Source organism: Choloepus didactylus, chromosome 18, assembly GCF_015220235.1.
Source record: "Choloepus didactylus isolate mChoDid1 chromosome 18, mChoDid1.pri, whole genome shotgun sequence".
NCBI lineage: Eukaryota > Metazoa > Chordata > Mammalia > Pilosa > Megalonychidae > Choloepus > Choloepus didactylus.
This window is the reverse complement of record NC_051324.1, coordinates 35,338,689-35,359,198: the sequence shown is the minus strand read 5'-3', so window position 1 is coordinate 35,359,198 and position 20,510 is coordinate 35,338,689. Positions and strand designations below refer to the sequence as shown.

Below are 20,510 nucleotides of genomic sequence, written 5' to 3'. Positions count from 1 at the left end.
CATAAAACTCCTAGAAGATAATATAGGAAACATCTTCAAGAACTTTTATTAGGTGGTCACTTTGTAGATCTTACACCCAAAGCACAAGGAACAAAAGAAAAAACAGATAACTTGAACTCCTCAAGCTTAGAAGTTTCTGTACCTTAAAGGAATTTGTCAAAAAGGTGAAGAAGCAGCCAACTCAATGGGAAAAAATTTTTGGGAACCACGTGTCTGACAAAAGACTGATATCTTGCATTTATAAAGAAATCCTACAACTCAATGACGAGAGTACAGACAGCCCAATTATAAAATGGGCAAAAGATATGTAAAGACAGTTCTCTGAAGAGGAAATACAAATGACCAAGAAACACATGAAAAAATGTTCAGCTTCACTGTCTATCAGAGAGATGCAAATTAAGACCACAACAAGATACCATCACACACCAATTAAAATGGCTGCCATTAAACAAACAGGAAACTACAAGTGCTGGAGATGATGTGGAGAAATTGGAACTCTTACTCATTGTTGGTATAATGTACATAATGGTACAGTAACTCTGGAAGACAGTCTGGCAGTTCCTTAGAAAACTAGAGTTACCCTTCGATCCAGTGATTGCACTTCTTGGTATATACCCAGAAGATCTGAAAGCAGTGACACGAACAGATATCTGCATGCCAATGTTCACAGCAGCATTATTCACAGTTGCCAAGACATGGAAACAACCCAAATGTCCTTCAACAGATGAGTGGATAAATAAAATGTGGCATATTCACATGATGGAATACTATGTGGCAGTAAGAAGGAACGAAGTCGTGAAACATATGACAACATGGATGAACCTTGAAGACCTAAGCGAAATAAGCTAGGCACAAAAAGAGAAATATTATATGCTACCGCTAATGAGAACATTGAAAAATGTAAAATAAATGGCTTATAATGTAGAATGTAGGGGACTTAGCTATGGAGAGCAATTAGTGAAGGGGGAATGATAACCTAATAAGAACAGATAAGTTATCATGGGTAAATTTAATGTTCTGGGAACGCCTAGGAAAGACTATGGTTTGTTAATTTCTGGTGGGTATGGTAGGAACAAGTTCACAGAAATGTTGCTGTCTTAGGTTATCTGTCTTTCTTATTCCTTTGCTGGGTTATAGTCTGTATATTTCCTTGGGTGGAGTAGGAACATGTTGGAAGTAAAGTAGTTATTTTAGGTTAATTGTCTTTTGCTTATTCCCTTGTTTTGGTTTGTTTGAAATGTTTTTTTATTGTATTTTTAAAAAATTTTTTGATACAGTTAATAGTTAATTAAAAAAAAAACAATGAAAAAAATATGCAGAGCCTCCCTAAGGAGGTGATGGAGAATGCAGGGGTGTTGGGCTTCCCCACCTTGATGGTTGCTGATGTGCTGATGTGCTTGCAGACACTGGGGACTGGCAGTTTGATGTGCCGAGCCCTCCATCACAGGACTTGCCCTTTGGAAGACTGTTATTGCAAGGCAGAGGCTAGGCCTGCTTATAATTGTGCCTAAGAGTCTCCTCCTTAATGCCTCTTTGTTGCTCAGATGTGGCCCTCTCTCTCTAGCTAAGCCAACTTGGCAGATGAAATCACTGCCCTCTCCCACTGCATGGGATCTGACACCCAGGGGTGTAAATACCCCTGGCAATGTGGAATATGACTCCTGGGGAGGAATCTAGACCAGGCATCGTGGGATGGAGAACATTTTCTTGACCAAAAGGGGGATGTGAAATGAAATGAAATAAGTTTCAGTGGCTGAGAGATTCCAAAAGGAGCCAAGAGGTCACTCTGGTGGGCACTCTTACGCACAATATAGATAACCCTTTCTATGTTCTAATGAATTGGAATAGCTAGCAGTAAATACCTGAGACTATCAAACTACACCTCAGAACTCTTGAATCTTGAAGACAGTTGTATAACACTGTAGCTTATGATGGGTGACAATGTGGTTGGGAAAGCCATGTGGATCACACTCCCCTTTGTCTAGTGCATGGATGGATGGGTAGAAAAACTAGGGCAAAAAACAAAACAAACAAAAAAACCCATATATCAGATAAGAGACTGAAATCCAGCATATAAAGAAATCCTACAGATCAGTGATAATAGTACAAACAGTCCAGTTATAAAATGGGCAAAAGATATGAAAAGACATTTTCCTGAGGAGGAAATTAAAATGGCTAAAAAAACATGAAAAAATGTTCACTAGCTATCAGGGAAATGCCAGTCAGAAACACAATGTCCCCTCTATGTGGGGCATGACTCCTCAGGGTGTAAATCTCCCTGGCTTTGTGGGAAATGACTCCTAGGCATGAGTCTGGACCCAGCATTGTGGGATTGAGAGAGCCTTCTTGTCCAAAAGGGGGAAGAGAAATGAAATGAACTAATGTTTCAGGGACTGATAAATTTCAAATGGAGTCAAGAGGTCATTCTGGAGGTTATATGTCTTATATTGTAGAATATAGGGGACCTAAAGACAGACAGCAACTAGTCCAGGGGGAATGATAATCTAATAAGGACAGATAAGATATTGAGGGTAATCTTTAATGATATGGGAATACTCAGGACTGACCATGGTTTGTTAATTTGGTTGGAGTATGATAGGAATATATTGGAAGCAATGCAGTTATTTTAGGATATTTGTTTTTCTTATTCCTTTGTTTTGTTTTGTATGAAATGTGTTTTTAAATTTTTTGATAAAGTTAAAAAATTAAAGTTGACATGAAGGTAATGTGAGATGATTTATGAAAAGCACATTTGAAGTACCTGGCACATAAATATAGTATTTATTAGACATTAGTAGCAGTAATAGTGTATCCCAGCATTTTTGCTGGATTCTAGATCACCAGGGTTAAGAAAACAGGTAAATCCTACCTTTATTTAGTTTAAAGTCATCCAGGATGTGGAAGGGTATAAAGATACTAAGCAAAAAGTAATAAAAATATAAATACCGTCTCTAACTGTGACAAGTGCTATGACAGAAAAAAGAGGGTGCCATGAGAGGGTGTGACAGAGGGCAAGAGGGATAGTTGAGATTGAGAACTTTTTGCAGGGAAGAACTTTTTGAGGAACTGAACTTTAAGCTGTGGCAATACAGATGTATCAAGCACTGGCAGTTGAAAGAAGTGCCACGATACCAGACTTGGTTTCACATCAGCAGATTGAGCAGGGGTCCCTACCTAGACATCACTGAAGATCGGGAAAGTGACTGAACTAGAGGAAGGGGTAGCAACAGATAAGATGGAATTTATCAAAGGCTATGAATACTGAATATTTATATAATTTTCTTTTTCCTAGTTGCTAGGGTATTAGAATAGTTAGGAAAGAATTGAAATGGTGTTACAGTAACCCATAGCATCCTTTGAAATTTATTCTATAGCTACTTGTTAAATAGTAATTTGAAAGCTATACCTTTTTGTATATATCTTGTAATTCACAATAAGGAAATAACTGAAACTATGGTATTATGACTGAAAATAACTTTGGAAATTTCCTATGTATCTACTTGTTAAGATATTACTTGAAAGATACTACCTTTTTTATATATGTTATATTTCAAAATAAGGAAATAACTGAAACTGGAATTGTAACCCATAATATTCTTTGAAATTTGTTCTCTAACTACTTGTTAAATTGCACTTGGAAAGTTGTCACTTTTATGTATATATGTTATATTCTACAATAAAAAAATAACAAAACAAAACAGTGTTCAAAAGTTACTTGAATTTTTTTCCCTATGTGATTAGGTAATTAATTGGATGTACAATGCAAATAATTTCTTTCGTTGTTTACTTTTTTCATCCATTTTCATTAAAGTATGTTTTTTGAATGCCTCAGTCATAATGTGCTTCAGAAGTAAAAACGATATTAAAAAGTATATTCAAGAAAATCTCACATCCATTCTTGTCCCTTTGCTCTAGGTTTTAAAATTGTTTTTAAAACTTTATTGTGGTAACGTAAGTACAACATAAAACATCCATTTTAATCACTTTCAAGTATACAATTCAGTGATACTAATTATATTCACAGTGTTGTGCTATCATCACCACCATCCATTATCAAAACTTTTCCATCCCCTTAAACAAAAACTCTGTACCCATTAAACATGAACTCCCCGTTCTTCACCTCCCACCTCTGGTAACCAATACTCTTATTTTCTTTGTCTATTAATTTGCCTATTCCACTTATTTCATGTAAGTGAAGTCATACAATATCTGTCCTTTTGTGTCTGACTTATTTCACTCTATAGGACGTCTTCAAAGTTGAATGATGTTATAGCATGTATCCGAACTTCATTCTTTCTTTTTTTTTTTTGGCTGAATAGTATTTCATTCTGTGCATTTACCGCATTCTGTTTATCCATTCATCTGTTCATGGACACTTAGGTTGCTTCTACTTTTTGGCAATTGTGAATAATGCTGATATGAACCTTGGTATACGAATATCTGTTTGAGTCTGTTTTCAGTTTTTTTTTTTTTTGGATATATACCTAGAAGTGAGATATGTGGATCATCTGTAAATCTCTACTTGATATAGGATTTTTAAATTAACATTTCTTTGGAAACAAATTTTCCCCCTGATCAGGAACAGGGCAGCAAAGGAAATATTTATTTTACTGATGTGGCTAAGATATATGCTTAGCCTTCTGTCTGCCCAAATGAAGTGAAAAGAATATTCCCCAACTCTGTGCTATGACCTCTAAGTCCAGTTGCTCGGCATGTAATAAAAACAAATGAGGATCCCTTATTTACATTCAGTCAGAGTCCTGTGGAGTTCTGTATATGTAAATATAAAGTAGCTACAGAGAGAAATATATAAGGTTAAACTTTCTGCCAACATTGGCTAATGTTTGTGAAAATAGTCTTCTCATTGTCTCAATTTGTGGTTCTATTAAGGGATTTTCAGAGACCAGAATGTTTTCTAGAGTGATAAAACTGACTGCAACTAAGTGTATCTCTAATAGAAAGCAAAGTTTTAGTCAATCTTTCAAAACACTTCAAAATACTATAGGGCTATTATATTTTTTCAATGATCTGCAGAATTTCCATTGTCTGTAGATTTCTTATACAGTTTGTTCTTTCTCCTAGTCAAATTAACTAGACTAAGCCTAGATCTGTATGAATATAGCAGAATGGCAAATAAATGTAAATTTTGGCAAATCTGTTTTCTGTAACTAGTTAGCATAGATCTTTGAGCATGAGTGAATTTGTGAAAAAGTAGTTCCTGCCCTTGTGGAAGCTTGGAGACTTATCTCTAGCAGATCATACTGACTCTACCCCCTAACATTGTATAATTACCTGATTCTGCTATTGGTATATAGACCCAATGTATACATTTTGTTTGTCCATTTATTCATCCAAGAAAAATTTGTTACATGGTTAATTTTGCAAAACTATTGAGGAAATAGAGATAAAGTAAAACTCTGCCCTCAAAGAACTTTCATACTAAGAGAATTCCTTGATCTGTGTAAAGCAAAACTTCTGTAAATTAAATCTGTATAAAATTTTCTAAAGGTAAAAGGAAAAATACTAGCAATTTTTAAATAGATTTCTTTTAAACTTGCTACTTGATCTTTTAATTATGTGACAAATATATAATTAATGATCCCAGCTAAGTGCTAATTTATCTGCCTAACTCTGATATTGAATATTCATATTCTAGGTTTGGGTTGGCACCATTGGGTCAGGCCCCAAGGGTCGGAATCTCTGTGCTACCTTCCAGCACACTGAAACATTTGAGTTCCAGGATGAAGTGGGAGCAATTTTGTTATCTGTGTGCCAGACTGTGAGCCAAGGAATTTTGTGTTTCCTGCCATCTTACAAGGTAAGGGAATTTATTGTTTCTTTTGCCTATAAAAAATCATGTGAAAAGGACAAATGTTGTATGATCTCGCTGATATGAACAAATTACATTATGTAAACTCATGGACATAGAGTCTAGAATATAGGTTACCAGGAGATAGAATGAGTCTAGAGAATGGGGAGCTGCTGCTTAAGAGATGCAGAATTGTTACCTAGGCTGAATTTAAATGAGTGTAAATGGATAGAGGTGATTATTTAAGTACAGTTAACAGTGCTGAACTGTATGTGCGTGTGGTTGATAGGGGAAGTTCAGAGTCATATATGTCACCAGAACGAAAGCCAGAGGTTAAAACATGGGAATGTATAACTCAGTAATACTATCTTGTGGTGGATGATGACTGTGATTAGCAGTACAAATGTAAAAAATTTCCTCCATGAACTATAACAAATATATGAAACTATTACAAGGAGTCAATAATAGAGTGGTACAATGAAAATGAATTTAAAAAAAAAAAAAAAAAAGACCTTGGAATTGTTATCAGCTGACCTAAGAGCAACTCAAGATAAATAATTGCATCTTGTTTCCCCTTTCTGAGGGAAAAGGTTTTTATTTACAAGTTGTTTTGTAGGTAGCCAATTTCATTTCAATGGCTTGTGGTGATTTGTAACATCTGGAGGTTTCCATTCACCTTGTATCTGAAATAACAATCCTATTCAAGAGACTTTGCCTCTATCTTTCTGCTTCTATTGCAAATACTGTGCCTGGGTAATTAATGGTAGTTTCCATTAATGGCCCTCTTTTTGTATGCATGCAAGAGACCGAGATCAAGGCAGAGACAAAGAAATTCAGATGCAAATTTGCTACATAAATAAATGCTTTAATCATCTGAAAAAAAAATAATAAAGTGGTATATGGGAAGAAATGTGCCTACTACAAACTATGGACTATAGTTAACAGTAATATCTTAAAATTCTTTCATCAGCAGTAACAAATGAACTACACCAATGCTAGGGATCATGATGGGGATAAGGGGAACAGAATGTTTTGGGTGTTCTCTTTTTTTCTTTTTCTTTTTTTTTTTAAATTAATTAATTAATTCTTGTTTCTTGGATAATGAAAGTGTTCTAAAATTGATTGTGGTGATAAATGCACAGCTATGTGATATTATGAGCCACTGATTGTATACTTTGGATGGATTGTATGGCTTGTGTATATATATCTCAATAAATCACATTTAAAAAAGAAAAAAAATAGTGGAATTATCAAGATAAGCTTCCTAGGTTCAGAAGCAATAAGGGGATATTACAGTTTTCTAAACATCATATATTGTTTACTTATTTACTAAGATATTGTTTGATTTTTCTATCAGCTTTAGTTAAAAGTCTAAAAGACTAAAAGTCTTCAATGTTATATAAAAGTACTGTTTATATGTACATGGTTTTCTAAAGAATAAATCATGTGAAACCTGTAACGTTTTATTTTTTTAAAATGAACAGCTTCAGAATATATCTAAATGTAACTTTTCCAGAAAACATCAAAAAGTGCAGTATAAAAAGCACCTCCTCATTAAACACAGACTTTCATTTTGTGATGCACTGCATCAATGTTTTGCATGCACCTTGATGCAAAGGGAATTTTTAAAATTCAGTTTTACTGAGATATATTCACATATCATACAGTCATCTTTTGTATACAATCAGCTGTTCACAGTATCATCATATAGTTGTGCATTCATCACCCCAATCTATTTTTTGAACATTTTCCTTATACCAGAAAAAGTAAAAATAAGAATTAAAAAAAAAGTAAAAACGAACACCCAAACCATCCCCTCCATCCCACCCTATTTTTCATTTAGTTTTTGTCCCCATTTTTCTACTCATCCATCCACACGGTGGATAAAGGGAGTGTGACCCACGAAGGTTTCACAATCACACTGTCATCCCTTGTAAGCTACATTGTTAAACAGTAGTCTTCAAGAATCAAGGCTATAGGGTTGCAGTTTGATAGTTTCGGGTATTTACTTCTAGCTATTCCAATACATTAAAACCTAAAAAGGATTATCTATATAGTGAGTAAGAGTGCCCACTTCTCGACTCCATTTGGAATCTCTCAGCTACTGAAACTATTTTGTTTCATTTCACATCCCCCTTTTGGTCAAGAAGATGTTCTCAGTCCCATGATGTCGGGTCCAGATTCATCCCTGGGAGTCATATCCTGCATTGCCAGGGAGTTTCACACCCCTGGGAGTCAGATCCCACGTAGGTGGGAGGGCAGTGAGTTCACCTGCTGAGATGGGTTAGCGAGAGAGAGGGCCACATCTGAGCAATAAAGAGGTACTCGGGGGGAGACTCGTAGGCACAATTATAAGCAAGTTTAGCCTCTCCTTGATGCAAAGGGAATTTTAAGTTGCATCCTGTTTAACAAAACCAAAAACAAAAAAACTTTAAGAACTATAAAATGATGACTGCAACCACATTAGCAGCTAAACTTCCAAGAAAGGAAATTTTTCCCCCAACAAAGCATATTCTTTTGGTTATATATACATATTAGCACTCAGTTTTAATTTAGTTGTAACAAAGGCAAAGTTTTATATTTAAAAAGAAAATTAAATTACAAATGCACAAAGAACAAAAATCTAATATACCAAAGACATTTTGTTTTTGATGCATTTAATGTCAATATGTGGGGTGATTTTTAGAGTTTTTTTAAAAAAAGGGCATTAATAATAGTTGTACAATAATATTTAAAATAACTCCATAGGAAAATGAAAACTATCTTTATATCATATTTTCACAGCAAACTCATGTTCAGTTGTTTTTTTCCTTTGCTTTAAAATAAGCTACCAGTAATTCTAAACAGTTTAAAATGTATTGTTCCTGGACCAAATGCAAACATTCATACTTGAAAAATGTTTTACAATGGTACCTCAGTCTCTACAAAAAGCATAAAATAGCTAAGGAGAGAGACTAGAGTTGTTTAAAAACTGTTACTGACTTCCAGTAGTCCCTTATCAGAAGTACTAGCAAAATACCAGATATTGAGGATCAGATTTATTTCTTTGGTGTAAGCATGAAACTGTTATTTTCAGCTTTCTGTGGCTGGCTTCTTAAGAAACCAAAGGAGCATGAGTGACAATGAAATCTAGTATACAGTGCAAGGCAGGCAAAAGTAATAAAGTGTTTCTTTTGAATAAGAAAAGCCAATTCTAATATTATACTCTATAGAAAGTAATAGCTTTTTAAAGGAGGTTTTGAACATCATAGCAAACCAAAAGGTCACACTTCATAATGACCAAAGTTATAACTTGTGGCTGAAATATTTTGCTGCATTTTGGCGCTGTACCATAACATATTGTATACAACTCTGAGGACTCTTAGATCTTGGCATAACAAACTAACTCCCCTTACCACCTCAGAAGGAGAAAACCCAAATTATTTTCTCCCCACAAATGCCTGAGCTTTATACCATAAAATAAATCAGAGTAAGAAGTATAAAACAAGGTTATAATATAACTTTCTTATCACTTTTGCATGTTTTTCATTTGTGACATAGACAAGTATATTTTTGTTTTTGGTGTTGGATACTGCTTAACTTAGCAATTTTAAAAGCTTATAAAATTTAATTTTTTGAATAAGAAAAAAGTCTAGGACTTTATGGTTATTACTTTTACTACCAAAATATCTAAGGGGCTCAATACATTTTAGTAATTATAATTCTTTTAAATATCATTTGGAAAGTTCTTTTGGACACTAAAAAAGTCTTTTTAGACCCAAGACTATACTAAAAACAGAATACCTATGACCCCGATTTTTTTTTTTCTTTTTTTATTTGCTAGATCTATATCTGCTTTATTTATTATTATTTTTTTTTAATCTTCATTTTATTGAGATATATTCACATACCACGCAGTCATACAAAACAAATCGTACTTTCGATTGTTTACAGTACCATTACATAGTGGTACATTCATCACCCAAATCAATCCCTGGCACCTTCATTAGCACACACACAAAAATAACAAGAATAATAATTAGAGTGAAAAAGAGCAATTGAAGTAAAAAAGAACACTGGGTACCTTTGTCTGTTTGTTTCCTTCCCCTATTTTTCTACTCATCCATCCATAAACTAGACAAAGTGGAGTGTGGTCCTTATGGCTTTCCCAATCCCATTGTCACCCCTCATAAGCTACATTTTTATACAACTGTCTTCGAGATTCATGGGTTCTGGGTTGTAGTTTGATAGTTTCAGGTATCCACCACCAGCTACCCCAATTCTTTAGAACCTAAAAAGGGTTGTCTAAAGTGTGTGTAAGAGTGCCCACCAGAGTGACCTCTCGGCTCCTTTTGGAATCTCTCTGCCACTGAAGCTTATTTCATTTCCTTTCACATCCCCCTTTTGGTCAAGAAGATGTTCTCCGTCCCACGATGCCAGGTCTACATTCCTCCCCGGGAGTCATATTCCACGTTGCCAGGGAGATTCACTCCCCTGGGTGTATGACCCCGATTTTGAAGTTTATCACCTCAATTATCCATTCTTCAACGTGCTACTTCCTCTCATGCTTTCTTAATTTACTAGACACAAACTGTGCGGTTTTTTACATTGGACCTTCTCCTCCAGGGCCTTATCAGATAAGTCTGCAAATGTGCATTTACAGTCTTCAAACACCAAAATCTTAAACTGCGACTAATGACTAGAGCCATATTCTTGTTAAAAGTTTGTCACTAAAGATTTACCATTTTGGAGGATTAACGTAACACTACCTGAAAAAATAACCGAGTTACAGATATTCCCGTAAATCGTAAAACCCCTAACTGGAATTCTAATGAATTTTTAAAAAACTATTTCTACTGAAAAAAAAAAAAAGGCAACTGCACTTATTACATCAACACTATTGAAGTGTAAGTGACACCAACAAAGGGACCTACTTATATTTCCAAAGACCAAGATTTACCATGGCAAGATCTAAAAAACAGACAAAGGAGATGTGATACCAAATACCACTATCATAAAAATAATCAGTTTCTATCTTTGTCTTTCTTCTGTTCCATGAGGAACCAAAGAAGTCAAATAGAGGATTGTTCTGCTGAGCCAACTATGAAAACTTTAAGAACCGATAGATATATTCCTTCAGGGCATTATTTTACATGTTTTAAAAAAAAACTTCAAAAATAAAAATAATAGAGTTATTTAGCCTTGTGAATATTTTGCATTAGTTCCTTGAATTTCTATAATAAACTCTTCAAGCAATACAACTTTTCAGATAGACGTCACTCAAAAGTCCTTTTGACATGGGTTCTATTACATTGTTACAAAGCGGCTTCCTCCTTTGTTGAATGTGAGAGTGGCTCTTGTCCTTCAGGATCCCAAACTGCTCAGTCAAAAGTCATTCCTGTCTGTTTTCCACACTGTTTGTGTCAAATTGTAGGGGTACACCTTTAGGAACTTTCTTTATATCTGATTGCTCCTGCTTTGCCAAGAATGAGGATACAGCAGTATGCATTAGTCCTGATTTCTGAGTTACTGGGCACTGTACTGCTCCAGGATTGTCAATGGATACAGTTAAAACTCCTCCAATTCTGGTGGAAAGTCCACTATTGACAGGTTCTCTTTGCTATTACATTGTCTAGCAGTTGTTCTGTGTTAACTGGGTCTGAACCTTCAGGCCTCTACTGAAAAGAAGAGTTGTCTTTCTGATGGCTTAATTTATTTCCACTTCTGGCAAAATTGGCTGGAATGTTATTTTTTCTGTTTAACTGGTTAGGTCTCTTGAGACTGCAGCTAGTTTCCTCTGTACTTCATTTTATCTCAGAAGGTTTGCCTTCCTTTTTTTTTCAATTGTGGAAACATATATGCAGCCTAAATCTTCCCATTCCACCCCCTCTCTAGCATTCCGTTGGTGGGATTAATCACATTTAGAATGTTGCAATGCTATCACCTTCCCACCATGCATTTCTAGAAGTTTCCCTTCACCCCAAACAGAAACCCTACACTCATTTCTTAACTCCCCATTGCCCCTTCCCCCACTTCTCGGAACCCCTACTCTACTTTTCATCCCTATGGTCATATTCTCTGATACTCTCTTTGTGTTTACCATGGGGCTTAAATTTAACATCTAAAATCTGTAACAATGTTGTTTTTCTTTGATACCAACTTAACTTCAATATGACATATAAACTATGTTCCTATACTCCCTCATTCCCCCACTTTTATGTAGTTCTTGTCAAAAATTACATATTTTACATTGAGTCCAAAACCACTGATTTATCATTACGGTTTATGTATTTTAGATCCTGTAGGAAGTAAACAGTGGAGTTACAAATCAAAAATACAGTAGTATTGGTATTTATATTTACCATGTGATCTTTAGTGGTACCATTTATTTCTTCATGTAGTTTCAGTCAGTTGTTTAGTGTCCCTTCCTTTCAGCCTGCTCAACTCCCTTTAGCATTTCTTATAGGACTGATCTACTGGTGGTGAAGTCCCTCAGCTTTTTCCTCTGTCGGTAGGGCTGCTTTTAGTATCTGAAGTAGGGCAGGTCTTTTATTAGCAAAATCTCTCAGCATTTGTTTGTCTGTGAAAAATTTAAGCTCTCCCTCAAATTTGAAGGAGAGTTTTGCTGGATAAAGTATTCTTGGTTGGAAATTTTTCTCTCTCAGAGTTTTAAATATGTCATGCCACTGCCTTCTCACCTCCATGGTGGCCGTTGAGTAGTCACTACTTAGTCTTATGTTGTTTCCTTTGTATGTGGTGAATTGCTTTTCTCTTGCTGCTTTCAGAACTTGCTCCTTCTCTTCAGTATTTGAGAGTTTGATCACAATATGTCTTGGAGTGGGTTTATTTGGATTTATTCTATCTGGAGTTCGCTGGACATTTATGCTTTGTGTATTTATATTGTGTAGAAGGTTTGTGAAGTTTTCCCCAACAATTTCTTTGAATACTCTTTCTAGACCTTTACCCTTCTCTTCCCCTTCTGGGACACCAATGAGTCTTAAATTTGGACGTTTTATTTTATCTATCATATCCCTGATATCCATTTCAATTTTTTTCAATTTTTTTCCCCATTCTTTTCTTTTGTTCTTTCATTTTCTGTTCCGTGCCCCTCGAGGAGGCTGAGTTGTTGTTCAGCCTCCTCTAATCTTGTATTTTGAGTATCCAGAGTCTTTTTAATTTGGCCAACAGTTTCTTTTATTTCCATAAGATCTCCTGTTTTTTTATTTACTCTTGAAATTTCTTCTTTATGCTCTTCTAGGGTCTTCTTTATGTCCTTTATATCCTGTTCCATGCTCTTCTTCATGTCCTTTATATCCTGAGCCATGCTCTTGTTGCCTGTCTGTAATTCTTTGATTAATTGTGCCAAGTACTGTGTGTCTTCTGATTTGGGTGTTTTGGTTTGGGTTCTCCATATCATCTGGTTTTATCATATGCTTTAAGATTTTCTGTTGTTTTTGGCCCCTTGGCATTTGCTTTACTTGATCCCTAATTGACAGAACTGCAGCTTGGTGGCATACACTTTCTCTAACTAACCAGCAGATGGCGTCTGTGAGTCACCTATTCCTCTCAAGTCGGTTCTCCCCCACTTTGTCTTTGTGGTGTGTGGGGGTCTGATTCTTGTGGGGTCCAATTTGTGCACCAAGTTTGGGTGTGTTGCTGGTTGCTGTCCGCCCTGAATGTGGGGCATGTGTCTGGGTGGTTAGGCAGGCAGGGCAGCTTTAATAATCAAACCTCCCTGGTGTTCCTGGAGATTTAAGGCTGTTGCAGGAGCCTAAGCCTTCATTTCAGTCTTTCCACCGATTGTCTCTGCCACTGACCCTACAAGTCCTTGGTATTCGTGTAGGGTCTCTGGGATTTCCGAGCTGTTCCCCCTTCCCAGCTGTGTGCTTCCAGGACCTCTGTTGAGGGAGGGCCGTGCCACGTCACTAGTACGTGCTGGCCCACCAGGGAAGCCCTGGGTCGCTGGGCCATGCAGGGGTGCTCCCAGCCTTCTTCAAAGATGGTTGAATGGGACGCGTTAACTTCCTCCTTTTCACACAGCTCTGCCCTCCCAGCTCTGGGACAATCAGCTGTGGGTGTATTAAAGGCCACTGTCCACGGCCAATATTGTGGCTTGTGTGTAGTGCTGCGGGAAAGAAGAACTGGGTTTCTTGGCGTGGCTCTGGGCTGTGGGTCTGGCCCCAGGTAGGAGCGTCCCCCGCCCGTTGGGGAGACGGCTGCAAGGAATGCGGGTTTTTTTATCCTTTTGGCTCACCTCTGCTCCTCTGGTCTCAAGACAATCAGCAGCGGGTGTGGGAAGGGGTATCCTCCACGCCAGACACGAAGGCGTTAGCCCAGCCTGTTCCCGCCATGCTTCACTGCTCGGCTCCCCCCGTCGTATCTGCAGCCACTCCCGGGCTTTTTTTTTTAAAGAACTAGCCCATCTCCAAACGCCAGCACACCGTTTCCCCATACCACAGCACGGCTGCGGGACTTTCAGCCAGCTCACTCACTCGTTTCAGAATGCAGGCTCCTGGTTTCACCAAATGCACATTCCCTGTGGATTTAGCAGACTTTGTCCAGCTGGTGCATTGCTGGCAGTGGTGTTCTGGGTCACTTTCTGGTTTTTATCTAGTATTTTTCACGGAGGTGTTTTTTTGCCCTGTCTCACCTAGCCACCATCTTAGGTTCTCCTGCCTTCCTTTTTAATACAAAAATATATCGCTCCATATCCTTGTTACTTAGAGGTGGTTGATTCATAGAACTAATTCCTTTTTGAATTCCACTTGCTTTCCTTGCTGCAAGTCCACTGATACTCCCATAAGGATGTCTCTTTCCAGGCATGCCTCTTCCTCTATGGCTCAGACTATTCTTAACAAAACCAGAATTCTTGCTGGATTTCCCATCATATTCTCATCTTGAATTTCCGGGTTCTGCTTTGTTAAAGTCTTCTATTTAGTCTTGGAAAATTCTGTTGCTTTATTTCTTTTCAATTCAACTTGATTATATCCTTGAAAGACGTACTGATTTTGTCAAAATTTGCATTGTGGCGGTTTTTGGTGGTGGCGGCAGAGCTGCCATGGCTCCCACCAACAAGGTACTAAACCAGTTCACGACTGAAGAAGTAACACGGGAACAGTCAGTAGGGAAGGCCTGAGTCTGAAGCCTGCCACCTCCCACTCATGCACACAGACCCTATATGTACATGATTTTTATTCTTAGAAGTAATTTGATATTTTCATAGTTGAAGTTAAAAGGAACATTCTTCTTCACTTCATAAATACTTTGGAATACTTCAGTAATCTGAATCCAAAGCCCTACTTTTTTTGTTGCCTCTCTTTTTGCTTCATGCTTTTGGCCAGGAAAAAAAATATTTTTTCTTGTTTTTTTTAGTCACTCTGATTTTTAATATTTCCTTGAGTTAAACTGAAATTATTTATTATTTTATGGTCCTCCTGATACTAAAGCATTGAAACTACATGTAATTCCTAGAGTAATGTACTGCTTTCTCAAAATCTAAGCTAAATTCTGACATAGAGAAGTGGCATTCCCTTTTCTGTTTTCACAGGAAGTTGTACATCTAAGCACCAAAGAATAAGTAATACATTTGAATGACAGTGTTCTACTTTCCTACCATCTTTCTACCTATATGCATACTTTGTTAGCCAGAGATGCACTAAAGCAGTTATTCCTCCTGTAGATAAATTAAATGAATTGTTTTAGGAAGAAATTTAATCAGATAATGCTCATAGGAATATACCCAAAAGAACTGAAAGTGGTGATTCAAACAGATATCTGTACTTCATAGCAGCATTAGTCACAGTAGCCAAAAGGTGGAAACAACTCAAGAGTCCATTGACAGAAGAATGGATAAATAAAATGTGCTATATATGTACAGTGGAATACTATTTTGTCATAAAATGGAATGGGGTTCTTATACATGCTCCAACATGAATGAACCTGGAAAACATTATGCTAAATGAAATAAGCCAGATGCAAAAGGACAACTATTGTATGATCCCACTTATATGAAATATCTACAATAAGCATATTCATAGAGACAAAGAGTAGGTTAGAAGTTACCAGGGGCTGGAGGAAGGGAGAAAGGGGAATTATTATTTTATGGTATACAGTTTCTAGTTTGAGGGATGAAAGAGGTTTGATAATGAATGGTGTTGATGGCAGTGCAACATTGTAAATGTAATTAATGTCTCTGAGTTGTACATTAAAAGATGGTTGAAATGATAGATTTTATGTTACATATATGTTAGCACAATAAAAAAATAAAGGAGAAAAGAAGACATTTTCAGACAAACAAAAGATGAAGGAATTCATAACACCTGCACCACAGGCGTTAAAAGACGCTCTCAGGCAGAGGGCAAATGATACTTAATAGAAACTTCGATTCACACAAGGGAATGAAGAATGGTAGAAATGCTAAATGTGTGGGTAAGTAGCAGAGATGCTCTTTCTCCTGTGTTTTTATTTCTTTTAAGGATGGTTGACTATTTGTAGCAAAAATATTAAAAGTGTACTTTGTGCCTTTTATGTAGAAGTGAAAGGTATGACAATAATAGTACAAAGAATCCTGGGGGTTAATGGAAATACACTGTTGTAAGGTTTTGACATTATATGTAAAGTGGTTTAAAATTATTTGAAAGTAGACACTGATAAGTTGGGGAGATTCATATTTTAAACTCTACAGCAACCATTTAAAAAAATATATAGGTAATAAGCATAGTGCAGATAATCAGAAAAACTTGAAAAAACAAAAACCACAACATTTAGCAAATCCGAAAGGACCAGGAAAATAGGAAAAAAGGCTGGGGGAGATTGGACAAACAGAAAATAAATATCAAGGAGGTAGCACTTAAAATCAGCCATATCAATAATAACTTTAATTGTATATGATCTGAACTCTTGAGTTAAAAGGCAGAACACTGTTAGAGAGGATAGAAAGTATGATCTAATTATATGTTATCTGCAGAAACCTACTTTAAACATAAAGAGGTTTCATACAACCAACTTGACCTAATTGACATTTATATAACACTACACCCAACAATAGAAGAATGCACTTTTTTTTTCAATTGCACATGGAACATTCCACAACCGTATGTTGGATTGTAAAATAAGCCTCACACAATTTACAAGAATGGAAATCGTACAGTTTTCTCTAAGTATAATGATATTAAAGTAGAAATGAGTAGTACCAAGCTACATGGAAATTCTCTAACTATTTGCAAACAAGAAACTTCAAAATAACCCATGGATAAAAGAAGAAATCACAGGGAAAATGGAAAATATTTTGAATCAAGTCTTAATGAAAATACAAAATATAATAATTTTTGCAGTGTAGCTAAAGTTGTGCCTAAAGTGAAATTTATAGCTTTTAATGATTATATTGCTAATTACTAAAAAAGAGAGATCTTAAATTCAATAATCAAAGTTTCCACCTTAGGAAGGTAGACAAAGAATAAGGAAAAAAAAAGCATAAAGTAAGCAAAGGGAAGAAACTAATGAAGATAAGAGCAAAAATCAATAAAATAGAAAGCAGATTAATTATAGAAAAATCAATGAAACTAAGAGCTTCAAATAACCTACATCTGTTGGACAAATTTAGTAGTAATTAAAAACCTTCCAACAAAGAGAAGTGCAAGCTCAGATGGCTTCATTGGTGGATTCTACAAGAGAAAAAAAAACAACAATCCTGTACACACTTGGAAAATAGAGGCAGTGGGAACACCAGGCAGGCATGTTAACAAAAAATTAATGAATTGGATCCATGGTAACATCATGACCAAGTGGGATTCCTCCCAGGAAGTCAAGATTATTTCAGGCTTCATAAATCAACCATTGTAACCAAAATGGCAGACTAAAATGTTCCAGGGTTCTGCCCCTCCCCACAGAAGTTCTAAACAACAAACAAAAACAGGCAGGATCATTTTTTTCAGAGCTCCAGAAAACAGTTAAAGGGTTTCAGGAACTGGGCAAACACCAAATCAAGGAAAAGGTAATTTAAAAATGATAGAAAAATCTTGTGACATCCATGCTGGCCCTTCTTGCACACCCTTCCCAGCTCAGTGAAGAGCTGGCCTACACTCTCAGAGCAGAACACTGGTTCCAATTCCAGAGGAAGCAGAATAACTCTTAGGCACATATTAGGGTACATGTATGTCTTTGCTAACCTGGTGGCAGCTAGAAGGATGGAAGCAAAACTCTTGTTGCTGGCTCACCATTCCAGAATTTGCACAGCACATAGAAGTGGCCTGCAGAGCAGCTAATACGCTATAAGAAAGCAGTCAAGTCATAGCTGCTTGGGACAAATGATTGCCAGTTTTAAGATGTGCAATATAAGTACCCAGAACCAGGAGGAAAGACTATTTCTTAAGGGAAGAAAGTACATTCAGATTCTTGTAAATGGGGCAATTCTTAAGACCATGCAAGCATGTCCAGGAACTACACAGAAAAGACTGGGGGGACTCTATACTTTTGCCTCAGGCTCTTCTTTAGACTCACTGTTAGGATGGCCAAGTTATAAAGGAAAGCACTTGAATAGGGCAATCTGCACAGGCTGGGAAAGGTCTTTTTTCTTTGTTAGCACCCGGCATTCAAGAAGATCTCCATATAATACTGGCTGAATACTGCTTAAGGAACAGATACCTTAGTGACTAAATTCCAGAGGTAACATATTAAAATATTTAAATGTACAGTGTGCAATAAAAGATCACAAGGCATGCAAAGAAAAAGGAAATAATGGCTGATGCAAAGAACAAGAACAGCGTTAGAAACCATCAATAAGGAAGAACAGACTTTGGATGTACCAGCAAAGAATTTTTAAAAATCGTCTAAAATATGCCCATAGAGATAAAAGAAATGAAAACATTCACAAAGAACTAAAGGAAATTAGGAAAGCAATAGATGAACAAAAAAGAATTTCAATAAAGGGATAGAAAGTATAAAAAGGAGCTAACAAAAATACTGGAGCTGAAGATCACAGCAATTGAATTTCAAAATTCCCTAGAAAGGTTCAACAGCATAGGAAGAAATCAGTGAACCTGAAGATATGACAATTGAAATCATTCAGTAAAGAATGAAAAAAATATACTCATTGTGAGATTCCCAGAAGGAGAAGAAAGAGAGATGGGCAGAAAAAATATGCAAAGAAATAATGACCGAAAACTTCCCACATTTAATGAAAGACATGAATATACACATCTAAAAAGCTCAACTAACTCCAATCAGGATAAACTCATCGAGTTTCACATTATAACCAAATTGTCACATGCCAAAGACAAAGACATCTGTGGTCAGTTGATCTTTGACAAGGCTGCCAAGTCCACCTAACTGGGACAGAGGAGCCTCTTCAACAATGGTGCTGGGAGAACTGGATCTCTGTATCTTGATGTCATTTATGTCTTTATCCAACCCATTGAAATTGTTTTAGAGATGTGTATTTTCTTCTTTGATTAATTGCTCCTAGTTCTGTGTCTCCTCTGGCTTTTTAATTTGGTCCTTTGGCTTGTCCGTATGTTCTTGGGACTTCATTTGCTTTGTGATTTTCTGTTGACTTTTTGGCATTTCCTTCTCTTGGTAAGGTTATTTTCAGAAATGCAGGACTACATGGACACTTATTTTAAATTTGGCAGAACTACAGCTTGCTGGAGTGCACTTTCCCTGTCTTCCAGTAGATGGTTCTCTTGAGCTACCTCTTACCCTGAAGGCAGCTTTTCCCCAACTGAATCTGAGCTCTGGGGTCCAAACCAGGTGGAAATTCCGTCGACCCACCCATTCTCCTTGTGCATTGGGGACTGCCAGCCCCAGGATTGGGGGGTGGGCCCTGTGTAGTTCGGCAGGGAGTCCACTTAAGGTTACAGAAGCTCTGGTGATTTCCAGGCCTCCGAGTGGATCACTCTTTTGCTGTTGGGCTGTGCATCACACCCTCTAGCTCAAATGTGTCCCAGTCCCCTACCGCTTGCGCCTGCAAGCCTTTGAGGTAGGTGAGGGGCTCCTGATGTTTTTGTGTGGCGCCTTTGCTTATCACCACCTCTTTGCCTGTGCACACCACGAACTTCGTGGAGGAAGAGTAAATGGGTTCGACAAAGGTCCGCTGTTTTCCGAGTTCTCTCATGGGAGCTCCCGGCCAAGGGGCTGAAGAAGATTATCTCCTCAGCTAATTGCTGAGATGGATGCGCAGGAGTGGAGAACTGCACCCCCCGCTTGGCGGCTGGCTTGCAACTGCCAGCCTCCCTGTGGTGGTTCCAGCTGAATAAGCTCACCCTGTCCTTTCAGACTTACTTTCTCATCTAAGTCCCCACTGTGTATTGTAGAGGTCCTTCTCTGGCTGCTTGTACTCTGTAACTGCTGACCCTGGCATTTTCTGCCTTTTCTCTAGGTTTTTTTCACAGAGGAGGTCCCCTATCCTTTGATTAAGTTTTTTAGTGGGCCCATGTCTCTGGACTGTGAACTTCACAAGTATTTCTATGCTTTTTATGTTTGCGCTTAGGTGAGTATGGGAGGCTAGAGGGGCCCAGAGTTTGGGTAATTTCCCTTTCTCCATCAGATGAGATTCTGGTAAAGTTTTTTCCCTGGCTGGGTCACCCTTCCTTTGTTATGTAAAAGACTCTGAGCATATTTCAAAATGATTATTTCTCCCTCCCCTTGCCAGTAAAAGGAGGGTTTGTCTTGGCTCTTCACTGTGAGAACCTAGTGGGGTTCCTGGACCTAAAACCCATGAAAATGT

The 20,510-nt window shown here is 37.1% G+C and overlaps 1 protein-coding gene and 1 pseudogene across 1 annotated transcript in view; one reads left to right on the top strand and one right to left on the bottom strand.

Annotated features, from left to right (window-relative positions):
- The window catches only part of BRIP1 (BRCA1 interacting protein C-terminal helicase 1), a 385,619-nt gene that overhangs the window by 179,167 nt on the left and 185,942 nt on the right, over window positions 1-20,510 (top strand). Inside the window, 1 exon segment of the mRNA XM_037809614.1 lies at window positions 5,657-5,818. Coding sequence (XP_037665542.1) covers window positions 5,657-5,818 — 162 coding nt within the window.
- On the bottom strand, window positions 11,096-19,559 carry LOC119513769 (annotated as a pseudogene).